At 42.9% G+C, this 13141-nt stretch overlaps 1 protein-coding gene across 1 annotated transcript; it reads left to right on the top strand.

Moving 5' to 3' along the window:
• The first annotated feature begins 11369 nt into the window (after positions 1-11369).
• On the top strand, positions 11370-12572 carry LOC123867429 (lipase member K-like). Its single transcript, XM_045909446.1, has one exon. It carries the CDS (start codon positions 11370-11372, stop codon positions 12570-12572), a length of 1203 nt encoding a protein of 400 aa, XP_045765402.1.
• The last annotated feature ends 569 nt before the right edge of the window (positions 12573-13141 follow it).

Here is a 13141-nt window from a genome sequence, read left to right as displayed (position 1 = left end):
GGAAAAAGCTTTTACCTTCGACATATAAATATATAATTTATAAAGAAAAACAGAAACGTTTCGGTGAAAGGATTTGAAGGCACAACTTCCCGAGCCTTTGATGAATTATACAAATGTGTTTATGTGGTTTATGTGGTCGATGGCATAAGTCTATGGGTTTTCGCGAGAGCTCGTAGAAAAGAAATCTAAATATATAAAAGGAAAAGGTCAAAGACAAAGATGTAATCACTAGAAAAGGTGACCGATTGACTAGCTCAATCAACCGTCAACGCACAGCTCAAACTACTGGACGGTTCGAATGAAAGGCATGCAGATAGCTATTTAAAAAAAAATATGACGAAGACATCCGCTAACAAAGTATTTATGAAAATTTATCCCATTAGTGGGTAAAAAAATTAGTGTAGTTCACCCGAACGGAGTCGCGGGCATGAGCTAGTATGCTCATCACTACATAGTATAAAACAAAGTCGCTTCCCTGTCTGTCTGTCCCTATATATGCTTAGATCTTTAAAACTACGTAACGGATTTTGATGCAATTTTTTTTAATAGATAGAGTGATTCAAGAGGAAGGTTTATATGTATAATACATGCATCCTAAATCCACGCGGGCGTAGCTGCGGGCATCAGCTAGTAATACTATAAATCTTATAACGAGGCAGTCGCCAGCGCATCTTGGATGAGTCACCGTGGCCTACGTGACCGGCCGCTCGTAGGCATCAGCGAAACTTCGCGAACATTCTACGAGGACGGTCAATCGACGCGGCCTGCGACGCTTCGCCCCACTCCGACCGCCTCCTGCCGTTCGCTAATAAATACGCCGCGCCGGCCACCGAGCCGGCAGTTCGACTGGGAGCACCGCTCGCCACCAAAGTCGGAACGTGGTCAGACGCTTACGACTGGTGGGTGGTGATACCAGCGAACGAGACAGGAGGTGTTGACGAGACCTCTCGTCAGCTCCGCCGATATCCCCGCTCCCCCCTCGCGTTTCCCTCCGTAGTGCGTAGTCTGCCGGCCGCCGGCGGCCGAGTGTTGTTAGAATAATTAGAACCCGTGTAGGATAGGTACCTAGGTTTAAGATTTAAGACTGTAAGAATCCAATAAACGCCGAAGGGCGTTAGTGTATACCGTTCGTGTTTAATTTACCTTCCCTCAACCCAGTTAGGGACAACTGACGGGAGGTAGGTTCGACCCCTGCTCCTCCATGTACGTAGCGAGGCAAGGCAGGACTCCCCTGAGCTAGCCCGCTACGTTACATTGGCGCCCAACCGAAAAACCCACCCGGCCGTCCGGGATTCGCGCGCGTCGCATAGACCCGGTCGTATCCGTTTCCGAATAGTATTCCGTAAAAATTAAAGATACGCCCTGCTACATCGCAGTGGCATCCGATCCGAGAGGAGACAGGGAAAACACACAGGTAACACTTTTATTTAAATTCGAGTGATTTGAAAGCATTAACGAATATAAACCCTTGCACAAAGTCGGCCCGTACAGTTCGAGTTCGACTGTAAGGGTGAATATTCGACCGCGAAACTCAATAAACACTCACAAGAATAGAATCGCGGGAATTGGATGCTTATCCAGGATTAGTTGGCTCGGGGGCTCCGAGAAGATAAATCCAAGATCAGCTCCACATCGTAACAAAATACCACACAACACAGACACACAAGGGGGAAAATTAGAAAAATCAAAAAACGCGTTAACGGATATAAACTCTTGCAAAAAGTTGACTCGTACAGTTCGAGTTCGACTGTAAGTGTGAGTATCCGACCGAAATATAATAGTGAAAACCTAGAAATCCGACAATTAAAGGCGCGAGTTATATGCTTATCCAGGATTAGTCGGCTCGGGGGTCCCGAGAAGATAAATCTGAGGATAAGCATCCGACCGAATTAATAAAACGAGGGGGAAAAATTATCGATATATATAGTCATAATATTCCGTTACCGATAAAATATAAAGTATAAAGTCTAAAAGAGGAGATATATAGATAAAGTACCGTCCGCTCATCCGTTGAAATATAGATATAAACTAAAAATCCGTTACCGTTACCGTTTCATATAATAATCCGTTACCATTTCACCCGTACGATATAATAATCCGTTACCGTTCAAAAGAAAGATTAAGAAATAAACTAGTTAACCGTCATTCTCTGTAATTATAGTCATATTTTACCGTTGTCACCGGTATCGAAAGTTATCGTTACCGGTACCGCTCTGTCCGTTACCGTAGAAGATAAAATAATAACCCGTGATTTAGTTAGCATAAACCATATTATTTAATATAGAAATTCTTAAACAAGATAGAAATAAGTAAACCATAGTAGTTAAAGAAGAGGATGCCCACGGCCTGGATATACGCGCTAAATAAACAAAAATTAATCGAAGAACTAGAAAATAGAAATATACCGGTTACACCCACGAGTACAGTCGACGAATTGCGTAAGCAATTATCACAGATAATCAAAACCGAGGAAGAAACGTTCAAAGACTGCACAATGGGGAACGAAGAGGAAATGAAGGAATTTGATAAGGCCATATCCCGCTGGAAGATCCATTACGATACAACAGGGGACGCCACCGAATTTCTGGAAAGAATAGAGGAACTAGCAGATACGTTAAAGGTCAATAAAGACAAAATAATACATCTAATACCCAGATGTCTTAACGGAAAAGCGTCACTATGGTACAGAAACAACAACCAGTATTGGAAAACCTGGGAAGATTTCACAGAAAACTTTAAACTATATTATTACCCGAGGAATTACGAGAAAAACCTTTTAGAAACAATCATAAATAGACGACAACGACCTTGGGAAAACTTCGTACAATATTTAACCGATATACAAACGCACATTAGAAGATACGGAAAGCTGACACCGGAACAACAACTGGAAAGAATATACGACAATATGAAGTCTAATTACCAATACTATATAAAGAGAAGAGACTTTGATACAATTACGGAACTTATTCAGCTAGCAAGGGACTACGAAAAGATAAACACAGACCGATACAAAGAAAGGTACACAAAGTCAAATTATCAACACAGAGAAACCCGAACAGAACAAACCGACAAGGCGACAGAAAATCCGAAACAGGAAGACCATAAAAGGAATGGAAAACTGGTCAACCAAGATTACGATCCGAATACCTGCTGCTGGAAATGTGGGAAGAAAAACCACAAATCCCAGGAATGTCGGAATAAACAGGTCATATTCTGCAGCAGATGCGGTCTTCTAGGAAAATTGACAAAGAACTGCTGTAAAGAAACAGGCAAAACGAACAGAGTTAAACAAGCATATACAACAAACATACAAGTGGGAAAGGACAACAGGATATTTACCAAGATAAAAATATACGGAAAACCGTTCAACGCGTTAGTTGATACAGGGTCAACAAATACCTACATCAACAAGGAAATCATGGAACACGTAAGAAAACACAATAAAGGAACAGTAAGGAAAGAAACAACAATAAAATTAGCAGACGGGTCCAAGGTAACGACAGATACAGCCGTAAACATTGAGTTAGAATTAAACGGAAGAGTCCTAACGCACCAAGTCATCTATCTCCCATCAACAACAGTAATGATAATGGGGATGGACCTGCTCACACGAATAGGACTTACAATAGACTGGAAACAGGCGACATGTGAGCACACAGAGACAATAAACCCGGAAGCAAAAGGGAACAAGACAAACACCCTTACCACCGAACAAAAAACCATACTACAGACCGTTCTGAAAGAAGAGTTCGAAAAAGCTGAAAGAAGTCCAAAAGGAAATACCTGGGTAAAACACGTAATAAAGCTAAAACATAAAGAACCAGTAAAGCAAAAATACTACCCGAGAAACCCGAAAATGCAAGAAAAAATTAACGAACACGTAAATCAAATGTTGGCAGATGGAATCATCGAGAGATCAAGCAGCCCGTATAGCTCACCAATAGTGATGGCCAAAAAGGATAATGGCCAATACCGATTTTGCATAGACTTCAGAAGAATAAACGAAATTACCGAAAAAGACGCCTACCCGATACCCCAAATAGACGACACACTAGAAAAGCTAAGTAAAGGAAAATATTTTTCAAAATTCGACCTAAAGAATGGCTACTGGAACGTCCCACTAGACGAGACAAGCAAACCAATAACGGCGTTCACGGTACCAGGAAGAGGACTATTCCAGTTCAGAGTTATGCCATTCGGACTACATTCAAGTGGTGCAACATTTCAGAGATTATTAGATAGAGTGATAGGCCCAGAATTAGAACCAAACGCCTACGTATATCTAGACGACATAATAGTCTGCAGCAAAACATTTGACGAACACATAAAGCACTTAAAAGAAATATTTAAACGAATCACCGACGCAGGTCTCAGAATAAACAAAGAAAAATGTGAGTTTTGCCAACACCAAGTAGAATACCTAGGTCACGTGATAACAAAGGAAGGTCTGAAGATGGATGAAGGGAAAATACAGGCGATAAAGCAACTCAGGGCACCGGAGAGCATAAAGGACATAAGGCGGTTTATAGGAATGACATCGTGGTATAGAAAATTCATTCCCAACTACGCAGAACTTACGTCACCATTGGTAAAACTTCTAAGGAAAGACGAAAAATTCAACTGGGGAAAAGAACAACAAGAATGCTTCGAAAAAATAAAAAAATTACTCATAGAAGACCCGATCTTAACCAGAGCCGACTTCTCGAAACCATTCGTACTCCAAACAGATGCAAGCGACACAGGCCTCGGAGCCGTCTTAATGCAGGAGGAGGACGGACAGCAAAAGGTAGTAATGTACGCAAGTCGAGCACTACAACCTCCAGAAACAAGATACTCAACCACGGAGAAGGAATGCCTTGCGGTAGTATGGGGAATAAGAAAGATGAGACCGTTCTTAGAAGGATACCACTTTACCATAATAACCGACCATCAAGCTCTCAAATGGTTAAACACCTTAAAAAACCCATCTGGTAGGCTAGCGAGATGGGCATTAGAACTACAACAATACAATTTCGATATAGTATACAGACCAGGAAAACAAAATGTGATAGCGGACGAACTATCAAGAAACCCGGTATACACCACAACAGTGGAGAAAAAAGACTGGTACACAAAAAAATACGATAGCGTAACTAAGAATCCGGAATCAGAAACCGACTACTGCATACGCGAAGGAAAATTGTACAGAAAAATAATTAACCCACGTTACGGAGGAAAATTGGACCCGGCAACCGAATGGAAATTATGCGTAACTAACGCAGATAAGGAAAAAATATTACGTCAAAATCACGACGAACCGAACGCGGGCCATTTAGGTACATCAAAAACATTCAATAAAATTGCTTCGCGTTATTATTGGCCAGGTATCTTCAGAGATGTGGCAAAATACGTAAACCGGTGTGAAACGTGTCAAAAACACAAAAGTTCACAAGAAAAAAAACCTGGCCTAATGCACATTAAAAATGCGGAAGAACCGTGGCAAGTGGTCACAACCGACTTGATCGGACCGCTCCCACGATCCTCGAAAGGGTACCAGTGGATCATCGTTTTTCACGACAAGTTCACCAAATGGTCAGAAATAAAACCCTTAAGAACCGCAACCGCGAACACAGTAGTAAATGCTCTTAAGGAGTGCATCTTAATGAGATATGGGGGAATAAAAACACTACTAAGTGATAACGCAAAAATATTTATTAGCAAGCAGTTTAAAGATACACTACGAAAATATGGAATAGAACAAAAACTGACAGCTCCGTACACACCACAGTGTAACCCGACCGAGAGAGTGAATAGAACACTCGAAACCATGATAGCAGCGTTTATAGAAAAAAACCACAAGAAATGGGATGAATATTTAACCGAATTCAATTTCGCATTAAATACATCGATCCAAGAATCGACAAAATACACCCCAGCATTCTTGTTATTCGGCAGGGAATTAAGAAACATACACGATGACAATCAATTTCCCACTCCCGCGTTAAAAGAAAAACAAAAACTAGAAGAAATCTATCAAATAGTCAGAAATAACCAAGACACCGCATCAAGTCAACAAAAAAACCATTACGACAAGTATCGACGCGAATGGAAACCGAGTATAAACGAACTCGTTTTGAAAAGAGACTACCCGTTATCAAACGCTAGCAAACAGTTTTGCGCCAAATTAGCACCGAAGTTCTCAGGACCATATAAGGTCATAGAACAAAAGTCACCCGTAATATTTTTACTAAAATGCCTCGAAGGCGGGAAAATATGTACGGCACACGTAAAAGATATGAAAAAATTCCATTCCTAAAATGGACCAAAGTCGTATCAGAATCGTATCGTAAGGTATAATGAATATCGTAATCGTATCGTATGGTATAATGAGATCATACCTAAGTACCGAACCGGCCGTACAGCCACTGAAAGTAACAAGATACCTAACTCTGTGATTTTTACAGGTAAAAATCCTCCGACGGGGGAGGGGGATATAACGAGGCAGTCGCCAGCGCATCTTGGATGAGTCACCGTGGCCTACGTGACCGGACGCTCGGAGGCATCAGCGAAACTTCGCGAACATTCTACGAGGACGGTCAATCGACGCGGCCTGCGACGCTTCGCCCCACTCCGACCGCCTCCTGCCGTTCGCTAATAAATACGCCGCGCCGGCCACCGAGCCGGCAGTTCGACTGGGAGCACCGCTCGCCACCAAAGTCGGAACGTGGTCAGACGCTTACGACTGGTGGGTGGTGATACCAGCGAACGAGACAGGAGGTGTTGACGAGACCTCTCGTCAGCTCCGCCGATATCCCCGCTCCCCCCTCGCGTTTCCCTCCGTAGTGCGTAGTCTGCCGGCCGCCGGCGGCCGAGTGTTGTTAGAATAATTAGAACCCGTGTAGGATAGGTACCTAGGTTTAAGATTTAAGACTGTAAGAATCCAATAAACGCCGAAGGGCGTTAGTGTATACCGTTCGTGTTTAATTTACCTTCCCTCAACCCAGTTAGGGACAACTGACGGGAGGTAGGTTCGACCCCTGCTCCTCCATGTACGTAGCGAGGCAAGGCAGGACTCCCCTGAGCTAGCCCGCTACGTTACAATCTAGATTCCATAAAATATCTGTAAATATTTCATCTGCTCAGTCAAGCGCGAGTCACAAGTCACAACATACGGTAGCGTTTTAATTATACCTAAAACTCATCTTACCGGAAACTGAAAAGAAGATTAATTATTTATTATCAGAAACAAAGATATTTTTGCTGTGAATTTTTTATCTCATTTCATTGTTTATTCGAGACGCGACATCCACCGCATGATGTTGGATAAGTAATATTATTATCTCCCGTCCTACTGTCGTCTGTCCGTTCGTCTGTCTGCCTGATCTGTCTGTCAAGAAACCTAGAGGGCACTTCCCGTTGTCTTAGAATTATGTTCGGCAGGTAGGTAGGGCTTACAGCTCAACAATGGGAAAATCCGAAAACCATCGAAAAATCGTAGGTCTATGGTTACAACATAAAAAACCGGCCAAGTGCGTGTCAGACTCGCGCACTGAGGGTTCCTTACACAAGTATTTTTTCCAACATTTTGCACGATTACCATTATACATAAAAATAAATAAAAATCTGTTTTAGGATGTACAGGTAACCCTTTCATATGATACCCCACTTGGTATAGTTATTTTATTTTGAAAATTGAATTTTTTTTTTAAAGTGATGTAACCATAAATTCGCGGTTTTCAGATTTATTTCTCTACTAGCTGATGCCCGCGACTTCGTTCGCGTGGATTAAGGTTTTTTGAAATCCCGTGGGAACTCTTTGGTTTTCCGGGATAAAAAGTAGCCTATGTGCTAATCCAGGGTATTATCTATCTCCATTCCGAATTTCAGCCAAATCCGTCCAGTAGTTTTTGCGTGAAGGAGTAACAAACATACACACACACACACACACACACACACACACACACACACACACATACAAACTTTCGCCTTTATAATATTAGTGTGATAGTGTGATACCTACTTGTGCTATGAGACCTACCTACCTACTAAACTTCATAATTCTAGGTCAACGGGAAGTACCCTATAGGTTTCTTGACAGACACGACGAACGGACGGACGTCCGTCGTGTGTGTGTACTTGAGGTACGGAACCCTAAAAAGCACAGTGGAGATATGATTTCGTTTTTTTTTATTTTATTCACTATAGGTAAGCGCTTGACCACAATCACACCTGATGGAAAGTGATGATGTGGTCTAAGATGAGACGCGTTTACCTAGAAGGTGCCTATTCACTCTTGTTTTAAAGATACCCGGATTGTAATTGGTAGGAAATAAAGATCGCGGAAGAGTATTCCAAACCTTAGCCATGCGTATGAGGAATGAAGACGCACAACGTTTCGTGCGTGTAGATGGAATGTCAACGACATAAGTTCGTCGTTTCGCACTAGACCTTTTTTTTTTTCAAAATTTAAATAGCATAATTTTTATAGCTTTGCCTATTTTTAGAGCTCTAATATTTTCTTTATTAAATTAGATTAGAAACGAACGGATCACAGAAAACCAAAATTTTAAATCTATGGAACGGATTTACCGAAACTATAAGCGTTTCTTGTTTCACTGCGGATCCCTAATAAACCGCTCGATCACCTCTACGTTCCTCTACGACTCCTGCCTCGTATAGCGCGAAGGGTTCGCGCGAGCTCTCGGCGGATACACGTGACGACACGTGTACATCTAGGCACATAACTACATAGTCATAACCGCGAGGACTAAGTATATTCCGAACCTCATAACATTGCGATACCGCTTCCTACTGACTATGTTTATAATATGTATAAAATATTAATTCGGACATTTTGTAGAGCGTCATTACGTCTTCTCCTCTCGTCTATTACCCTACTCTTTTTCCGGAAAATCAAAGATTTTTAAAAATTGAAATCCACGCGGACGAAATTGCTATAATCAGCTAGTATGATATTTTTGCATTTATTCAATTATCATGCAGATAAAGATAATAATGACAAAACATTATATTATAGCGTGAGAGCTGTTGGAGTGGGAGATGGTGCTTCATTTATTGTGATGTAATTTCGTCACATCTTTTTGGTCCCTTGATTGCTTTTATTTACAAAAATGGAATATTAAATAAAAAGAAACCCGACTGCGCCGAAGCCTCAGTGCTAGTGTATCTCAGCCGGGGACATACAAAAGTAAAAACTGAGAAGTTATAAATTCATGAATGATATCATAAATTTAAAATGAATTATATAGCGCTTTTTTGAATCCAGAGCGAAGCGAGGGATTCAAAGTACGTCGCCCGAGCCAAAAAATATTTTGCGGCCGAGTGATAGGTAGTAGTCTCTACTACTCTCTACTCACTCTACTTTTCATCACCCTCTATGAGGAAATAGAAGGCGCCTCATATTTTATTGTATCTAATGCTATTATTTAATAAAACATAGAGTAACAAGTAAATTGAAATTAAATAGTACATAATATCTAATAATAAAACAACTAAAAACTTATATTCACACTTGCAAAACAAAACCATTGTATGTTTTTATAAAATTCGTAGTCATGAATGTTTAGTTTCCGAAAACGCGGATAGATGGCGTTACCGTCCAACTGCTTCGCGCGGTCATTTGTGGCCTAATGAAGCATATAGTTGTTAGTTGCGGTGTTGACCGTTGATGTTCTCAGTTGTATGATAAACGACCATATTATAACACTAAGTTTTTTTATTTCAAAAAGTGCGCGTCAATAGTATATTTCATTACAAGTGCGGAAAGGCTGTCATTGCAAAGAGTTCCGATAAATGTCTACCCGAGCCGAGGCGTAGCTGAAGGCGAGGGTTGACAGTCGGAACGAGTTGCAATGACGGTTCCGCACGTGTACTGAACGACTATTTTTAATACAGTTGCGAAAAAATGAAGCAATTTAATAAAATAATAAAAACACAATAAACTCAACTAACTTAATTTAATTTAATTTAAAACAACTTTATAAAAAACTATGGTCGAAATTACTCATTTTGTGCAACAAACAACTAAACTCGCAAAAATAAATTTTGAAAAATGGCGCCAACCGTAGAATATCAGCAGAGTTTTTTTTTTCTTCACCCATTCTGGTAGGCAAAGGGAACTATGCCCATACAGCCAAGTCTTCAGTAGAAGTTTTTTATTGATATGAAATGAAAATAAAAATTGATAAGATGAAATAAAATGAAACCTAACCTAACTCATTCAATCAAATCATTAAATCTGATATTGAAACAAATTAGTAGCTTCTTATTAGAAATACGTATTTGCATGAATCATAAAAACTTCTATGAATTTTTTTAGTAAAAACTTCATGGTTGGTTTTTCTTTTTAATATTTTGACAGTTGGGAAAGAAAAAGCACGAGTGCGGGAAAGGTAAAGAAAAAGCACGAGTATGTAATAGCCCACATCCCGAACGCTATACGTCCCTGCAATACGCCACTTTTTGGGCAACTGTATTAAAAAGATAATTTAATTGCCGCGCACTTATACTCGTAAGTGCGCGGCAATTATCTTTTAGGTTTCATTTTATTTCATCTTATCAATTTTCATTTTCATTTCATATCAATAAAAAACTTCTACTGAAGACTTGGCTGTATGGGCATAGTTCCCTTTGCCTACCAGAATGGGTGAAGAAAAAAAAAACTCTGCTGATATTCTACGGTTGGCGCCATTTTCAGAAATTTATTTTTGCGAGTTTAGTTGTTTGTTGCACAAAATGAGTAATTTCGACCATAGTTTTTTCTATCTATTAACAATAAAGTTGTTTTAAATTAAATTAAGTTAGTCGAGTTTATTGTGTTTTTATTATTTTATTAAATTGCTTATTTTTTTCGCAACTATATTAAAAATAGTCGTTCAGTACACGTGCGGAACCGTCATTGCAACTTGTTCCGACTGTCAACCCTCGCCTTCGGCTACGCCTTGGCTCGGGTAGACATTTGGCGGAACTCTTTGCAATGACAGCCTTTCCACACTTGTAATTAAATATACTATTTCCGCGCACTTAGTACTCATTAAAAAAAACACCACCTTTGGATGCACTTAAAGGCGAACCAAGTCGTCCTTTTCGAATAGATGGGATGAAAAATTAATTTTCACACCACTCGACTCGCTCCACAATGCCTAATTACTGACCTGTTACATAAAGTTAAAGTACGTCATAACATTCCTATGACTTAGCCGGGCAGTAATGTTGTACTGAAATCTAGTAGTATCTCAATGATCGTAACTTTGAGCGCGTACGAAGCACATTCTGCATCTTCCCACCAGCTCTTTAGCTTTTAAATATCAAATTTTTGGATAAAATGTGACGTGATTATTATACACACACCTACACTGTGCGGTGGCATGTCAGCGCTGTCGTACTCCCGGCTGCGCGGCGCGGCGCTGTGCGCGCTGCTCGCCGCCGCGCTGTGCCCCGCGGGGCCGCAGCGGAACAACTTCACCAGCGTCGCGGCGCGCCACGGGTACTCCGCCGAGGAGCACACCGTGCCGACGGAGGACGGCTACCTGCTCACCGTGTTCCGCGTGCGGCGCGGCCGGCGCTGCGGCGCGCGCGCGCGGCGCACGCCGGTGTACCTGATGACCGGCGTGCTGCTTAGCGCGGAGGCGTGGCTGGCGGCCGGGCCGCGAGCCGGGCTCGCCTTCCTGCTGCCCGACGCCTGCTACGACACGTGGGTCGGCAGCGTGCGCGGAGCCGCGCTCGCCTCGCGCCACCGCAGCCTCGACCCGAGCGCGGACGAGGCCTTCTGGCGGTTCTCGGCGGACAAGATCGCGCGCTACGACGTCCCAGCCGCGGTCGACTACATCCTCGCGGCGACCGGCGCGGAGAAGCTGAACTACGTGGGCTTCTCTCAGGGCGCCAGCGTCGCGTTCATGATGCTGTCGGAGCGGCCGCAGTACGCGAGCAAGCTCGGCGTGCTGCTCGCCGCCGCGCCGCCCGTCGCGCTGGCGCACATCACGTCCCCGTTCGGCCGGCTGCTGGAGATCAGCGCGCAGCTGGAGGCCGCGCTGAGCGCGCTCGGCGTGTACGAAGTGTCGTGGATCGCGTCCGCGGTGCGCGCGCTGGCCGGACGGTTCTGCAGGTTTCGCTTGTTCCGGGACGGCCCGTGTAGAGCTGCGCTCGAATGGTTCGACGCGCCGCACCCCGGCTCCGTGGCGGCGGAGACGATCGAAGCCCTGTTCGAACACTTCCCCGACGGAACCTCTGTGCGCACGCTGGCCAGGTACGGACAGGCGATCGGGTCTGGGCTATTTCAAAAGTATGACTTCGGTGAGCGAGAAAACCTGAAGAGGTACGGCAGCGCGCGCCCCCCCGCGTACGAGCTGGGCGCGGTGAGGGTGCCCACGGTGCTGCTGCAGGGGCGCGGCGACACCATCGTGCCGGCGGCGGACTCGCGCTGGCTGGCGGCGCGGCTGCCCGACCTGCGCGAGCTGTACGTCGTAGACGATCCGGCTTGGAACCATTTCGACGTAGTTTTCAGCAGAAATATAAATGACACTTTGTATCCAAAAATTAACCAGTACTTATCCCAATACAGCACGCCTTAAAGTGTTTAACTATTGAAGAGAATCTAAAAATACTTTAAACCTGATTAGTGAGTCTGTTTTTGTGTAGTCATAAAATACACACATACAATTATAGAGTATTTGAAAAGTGTCTGTGACTCTAAGCGTCTAAGGTGATAAGTAATAAAATACCAAAAAATCACAAATTTTTTATTCGATTGTGCTATAAAAATGCATTTAAATACTTATTTACAAGCTGATGCCCGCAGCTTCGCCTGCGTGGATTTAGATTGCTAAAAATCCCGTGGGAACTTTTGATTTCCCAGGACAACAGTAGCCTCTCCGTAACAGCCCGTCCCCGGGGTGCGACGTGTTTCTGTACCACGTAAAAACATTTATACGGATGATCCTTTAAAAATCCCGAGGGATCACCAGGATTTAGGAATTCAATTTCTTACAGCATCAGGATTAAGGAGTTGGGACCTCGGGGTCAACGACAAAGTCGTTCCTTGGTACCAATACCTTCAATATTAATTATCAATTTACAACCGACAGTTTCTAAATCCCATCAGTTTTGCTAGTAAGGTCCTCTGCAGCATCAGGATTGAGGA

This window comes from Maniola jurtina, chromosome 1, assembly GCF_905333055.1.
Source record: "Maniola jurtina chromosome 1, ilManJurt1.1, whole genome shotgun sequence".
NCBI classification, from domain to species: Eukaryota; Metazoa; Arthropoda; class Insecta; order Lepidoptera; family Nymphalidae; genus Maniola; species Maniola jurtina.
This window is presented reverse-complemented; position numbering and strand designations above follow the sequence as displayed.